Genomic DNA, 5,543 nt, shown 5'->3' with positions numbered 1-5,543 from the left:
CAATTTAATTAAACTAACATACTACACCAAATATAACAATTTTAAAAGATAATTATATATCCGTTTGTTTTGTCTTCAGAATAAAATCCAACAATACAAAATTCAATTAACTATTATTGTACACCAATTGTGTAAAATCTAACACATAAAATCAAGCAATATATATAATGATTATTCATTCGTGTACTCATCAAGTAATACAATACAATATAATATGAAAGAAATAATATGTATTTGACTCGACATGTTATATTAGTACCTATATAAAATTATTTTTGTCAAATTACATATAACACGATAATATATCGTAATACTTGGTCTCAACAGTAAACTAAAGTAATGAATCTGTCAAATTATTATGCTTAAAATGTTTATATATCTATTGCAAAATTGCAAAATAATACCCGCACGGGTGTGCGGGTGAAGCTCTAGTTTAACTTATTTTAGGTGAATTTCCACGTACCGTACTATCTATAAACCTAAGAGATGTTAGATTAGATGTCTCTCCAATAAACAACCCTCTGTTAATTACAACTAACCTACATATTAACAAACAACTAAACCATTTAAACCTGATCTTGTCTAAGTTAAGGCCTAACCACACCTTTCACAACTAGCCTAAAAATAAACATCTCAAAGCCTCAGTACTTATAAGGACATCCAGTTTTAAAAGCTGCCCCCATTCGTTGATTTATTCTTAATTATAAATTCATAAACTCTTTTCAGAACATAAAACAATAACAACAACAATGGCGTCTATTGTGACCCATCTTGTTGTTATTACCATGTTGGTCTTAGCCATGTCCGTAGCTTCAGAGTCCAACATGCTTCAAGATTTTTGTGTTGCTGATTTGTCCAATGGTATTTTACTTCAATAATTAATCCAACAAATCATTTTTCTGTCTTTTAATTTCCATAGCATAATATTTTTTTTTTTTTTTTAATAATTGTACTTTATTAATTTCCTATTTAAAAAAAAATATTTTATCTTTGGACTTTTGACAAATTATGAAGCGATCAAGGTCAACGGATACACATGCAAGGACACAACACATGTAACACCAGAAGACTTCTACTTCCGAGGCCTAGCCACCGCCGGAGCCGCTTCCAACACCTCCACGGGAGCCATCGTAACCGGAGCCACCGTGGAGAAGCTACCAGGACTCAACACACTCGGCCTCTCCATGTCCCGCATTGACTACGCGCCAAACGGCCTAAACCCACCACACGTCCACCCACGCGCCTCTGAGATCATCTACGTCCTAGAGGGTCAGCTCTACGTCGGCTTCGTTACAACCGCTGGAAAACTCGTCGCTAAACACATCAACAAAGGAGAAGTCTTCGTTTTCCCCAAAGGGCTTTTACATTTTCAGAAGAACATCGCTAGGTCGGCTCCAGCTTCTGTAATAGCAGCTTTTGATAGCCAGTTGCCTGGAACACAGTCGCTTGTGTCCTCTCTCTTTGGTTCTCTTCCTGAAGACATTCTTGTTAAGTCTTTCCAGTTCAGACCCAAACAGGTTAAGAAGATCAAGTTTAGATACCAACCCAAGAAATGAAACAAGAACAGAACACAACACAAATCTTTTTCTTTCTTGTTTTGTAATAAAAGACAAACTTCAAACTAAAAGCAAAAAAAGATTATTGTCTTAAACATTGATTTTTGGTTCTCTTCCTGAAGAGATTCTTGTTAAGTCTTTCCAGTTCAGACCCAAACAGGTTAAGAAGATCAAGTCCACATACCAACCCAAGAAATGAGACGAGAACAGAAAACAACACAAATCTTCTTCTTTCTTGTTTTGTAATAAAAGATCAACTTTTAAGCTAAAAGCAAAAAAAAAAAAGATTATTGTCTTAACATAGTTTTTTTCAAGCAAATTCTTAATACAACTTTTCATAAAATGTGAAGAAAAGAATCAATAATTCTCTTCAATTAGCAGCAGCCAATGGCTGGTGTTGCCTTCCATCTGGGATTGAGAACAAGACGATAGGTTTTGAAGACTTGACATACGGCACATCACATCTGTAGTATCCTTTCCTCTCCAGCTGAATCACATCTCCACGCTGCAGGTTCCTCATATTCGAATCACCGAGTGCCAATGTTTCCTTCTTCGTGTAAGGATTCACAAAAGTAGCAACCTCATCATCTTCCTCCAGCTGTGTGACAAATAAAAAAAGAGACATCAGTGATTAAACAAAGTAGAAATAAGCATACTCTCTTACCTTCTTCTTGGTGATCAAGTAATCAAAGTCTGTTAACGTGAGCTTCACCAACTCATTAGTCTCTGGAAGCCACGTGAGCTTCAGCTTTGTAGTCTTCACAGATCCTTGTAGATTCAGAACGCCAGACAACGCGGTGACACGACCCTCCTCGTCCTTTGTGACTTCCTTCACGATGGCGTTTCCCCAATCCATCAGAGTCACTTCCTCGTTAGCAGAGATGGCACTCGCGTCAGCTCCCTCGATCCATATCCTCTTGGTGAATGTGGTCGCCTTCTCTCCAGCCCCTTCAAACTTCTTGTGCTTCGGTATTAGCCGGACAAAGGGCTCGTCAGGACCGTCGGTTAATGTCAACAGCACACGCCTCTCTTCGACCACAGCCGTGTGTCTAGGACACACAGGATCAACTATCTTCTTGTTGATAGTCCAGAGCTTGTCCCACTCCATCAAGTTTAGATTCTTGGAAGCACCCTGGAAACGTTAATCAAAACAAATGTTCGATTTATGCTTACTCAAATTAGTTTAAAACGTTCTAAATAGGTTAAAAACAATCTAAATAGGTTTAATCAAATCTAAATTGGTCTAAAACTCATAAATCAAACAATAATGTTAGTTGAAATCCACTATTTTTTTGTATATCTAACTTTTATAATTCATCAAAATAGTTTTATAATTAAACCTAAAAACTAAAATATCTAATACTATAAATGTAAAAACATACGAAAAATAAATTAATAATTGTTAATTACTATGCCCATCTATCTCCAAATAATCCGTTTAATAATCGCTAGTCCTCTGGACCTCTGGTATCCACAAATTTATTCAATTCTTTTTTTTTTGTAAATATAACTAAACCTAAAACTAAAAAAAATCTAATATAAATGTAAAAATATATGAAAAATAAATCAATAATTTGTTAACCATTAGGCTCATCTATCCCCTAATAATCAGTTTAATCACTAGTCCTCTCTAATAAACACCTAATTACCGCCTAACTATTTCTTTGAACATTGATTCAAAACATAACTGTTATTACAGAAGTAAAAGGCTTACCTGCTCTAGAATGAACTGAATCAGTGCCTCGATTTTCAACCCTCTACGAACAATGCCTTGCACCGTAGGGAAACGCGGATCATCCCACCCACCAACCAACCCCTGCTGAACAAACCAGAGAAGCTTCCTCTTACTGAGAAGAGTGTAAACCAGATTCAACCTACTAAACTCATAAATCTCAACTCTCCTCAACCCCATATCCTCCAGAACTTTATAGTACTGAGCGTTCCTGTCGTGGTACTCGCTGGACCGGAGCGCGTGCGTTATACCTTCGATGGAGTCCACAAACGGGCAAGCAAAGTCATACGTGGGATAGATCTTGTACTTGTCACCTATACGGTGGTGAGACATAGGGTTGCAACGGTAGTAAACCGGGTCACGCATTGCTTTGTTAGGATCCTGCATGTCTAGCTTCCCTCGGACACAGCACTGCAACCCTCTCTCGCTCCCGGCGATCATCTCTTTCCACAGGTTCAGATTCTCCTCGACGGTATGGTTCCTGCACTTGGAATCGATCCCGTCCATCCTCTCCTTCTGCATCTGCTCCCTCGGCGTGTCGTCCACGTAAGCCTTCCCCTCGCGCATCAGCTTCTCAGCCATGCTCATCAGCTCGGGGAAGTAGTCTGAAGTGTAGGTCACTCTCTCATACTTGATCCCCAAGGTACCAATGTCCTTGACTAGATTCTCGACGAACTCGTTGCTCTCTTTGGCAGGGTTAGTGTCGTCGAAACGGATGATCACTTCCCCCTTGTACCGCTCGGCGAAGTACTTGTTCAGCAAGGCGGCTTTCGCGTGTCCGATGTGGAGGTAACCGCTTGGCTCCGGAGCGAAACGGAGCTTGACTTTCCCGATTTCAGCACCGGGCAAGTCCACCTCAGGCTTTCCTTTATCGTTAACGTCTTGCTGTTGGTCCTTGGACCTGGATGGAGCGGAAACAGGCTTACCTGAACCCTTTTTCGCAGTATAGGCAACCACCTTGCTCAGAGGCTCAGCGTACTCGAGGGATATCGAGTTGAACCATCTAACTAAGTTCTGATACTTTTTAGATTTCCTCAAACTCTCCCATCTCGGACCGGATCCTGATGATGATGATAACAGTGTGTTAGAGACTGTAACCGATGTACACCAATTTAGATCAAACTAGACAAACTTAAACCGGATCTTAAGAAGCTAGACAGGGGCAACATTGCATTTGAATGTAACTAACTAATGAGCATTGTTGATAGCAAGATGATGGGATACATTACCAGCAAGAGCAGACCAAACAGCAACATCGGCAATGGAAAGAGAATGGCCGACAAGAAAGGTGGCACTTTGAAGGTAGTTATCGACGCGAGTGCAAGCGTTCTCAAACTCTGAGCCAGAGGAGAAGACAGGAGAGTAGTCTACCCACTCATCAATCTGCAAGAAGAAGAAACAAAGTAAAGGTTTAGACTTTAAAACCAAAATCAAGAAGAAACAGAGTAAAGGTTGAGACTTTAAAAACAAAATCAAGAAGAAACAAAGTAAAGGTTGAGACTTTAAGACAAAACCAAGAAGAAACAAAGGTTGAGACTTTGTCAACATTTGACAAAAAGGAGAAGATTTGTGTTTGAGAGACCTGGGAAGATTGGAAAGCATCGTGGCCGTAGAAACCGGGAAGAGACTTGGCTGAACGACCAACGTATCGGAGGAGAACTGAAGTGCCAGTCAGCTTTCGTCTGAATCAAGACAAAAAAGGGTTTTAAGTTACAGAGGGGGAGAAGAAGGAATCAGATTTGGGGAAAAGAGAGAGAGTACCCGTCGGAGAAGACGAAAGTAGGGACGGTGGTGGAGGAGGAGGAGTCGATGGTTACAGGAGAGGATGAGAGGGAGAGAGCAGCGATTACAGAAAGTGGTGGAGTCTCCGGTGGGAAATAGAGCTTGATGATCCCTTCCATCTTCTTCTTCTTCTTCCTTTGTGTTTGTGAGATGAAGGGCGGCGATAAAACCGATTAAAAAGACGGACTTTTTAGGGTTAGTTTTTCAATCTTTGTGCCTTTTTTTTTCTTTTACCACTAGAGTCCATAGAGTATCAAACTTTAACATTATTCATCCCAACTTGTATTTGAATTTAAGTCTTCTTTAGACAACTAGAAATTGGATTTTACATAATGCTCAAATAGTCTCACAGATATACATATTTTTTTTTCTGTGAAAAAATGGCTTAATAGTCTCACAGATATTTCCACAAGAAAAAGAGACGTCACATGTTTTGATTTCATTAGTACCACCACCACTGTATCCTTGCAATA

General features: G+C 39.6%; 2 protein-coding genes across 2 annotated transcripts; one reads left to right on the top strand and one right to left on the bottom strand.

The window, feature by feature from the left end:
• Positions 1-702: 702 nt before the first annotated feature.
• Positions 703-1,556, top strand: LOC108812591 (probable germin-like protein subfamily 2 member 5). The gene is made up of 2 exons (XM_018584886.2): positions 703-861; positions 1,015-1,556. The coding sequence occupies exons 1-2, from the start codon at positions 750-752 to the stop codon at positions 1,554-1,556; spliced, it is 654 nt and encodes a 217-aa protein (XP_018440388.1). The 5' UTR covers positions 703-749.
• Positions 1,557-1,765: 209 nt separating this feature from the next.
• Positions 1,766-5,296, bottom strand: LOC108812589 (glutamate--tRNA ligase, cytoplasmic). The gene is made up of 6 exons (XM_018584885.2): positions 5,050-5,296; positions 4,871-4,970; positions 4,518-4,671; positions 3,271-4,349; positions 2,221-2,688; positions 1,766-2,154 (listed from the first exon to the last, which is right to left on the bottom strand). Exons 1-6 carry the CDS (start codon positions 5,187-5,189, stop codon positions 1,927-1,929), a joined length of 2,169 nt encoding a protein of 722 aa, XP_018440387.2. The 5' UTR covers positions 5,190-5,296; the 3' UTR covers positions 1,766-1,926.
• Positions 5,297-5,543: the final 247 nt, after the last annotated feature.

The sequence above is a fragment of the Raphanus sativus genome, chromosome 6 (assembly GCF_000801105.2).
Source record: "Raphanus sativus cultivar WK10039 chromosome 6, ASM80110v3, whole genome shotgun sequence".
Taxonomy (NCBI): Eukaryota; Viridiplantae; Streptophyta; class Magnoliopsida; order Brassicales; family Brassicaceae; genus Raphanus; species Raphanus sativus.
The sequence above is the reverse complement of the archived record's forward strand: the minus strand, read 5'-3'. Positions and strand labels throughout refer to the sequence as shown.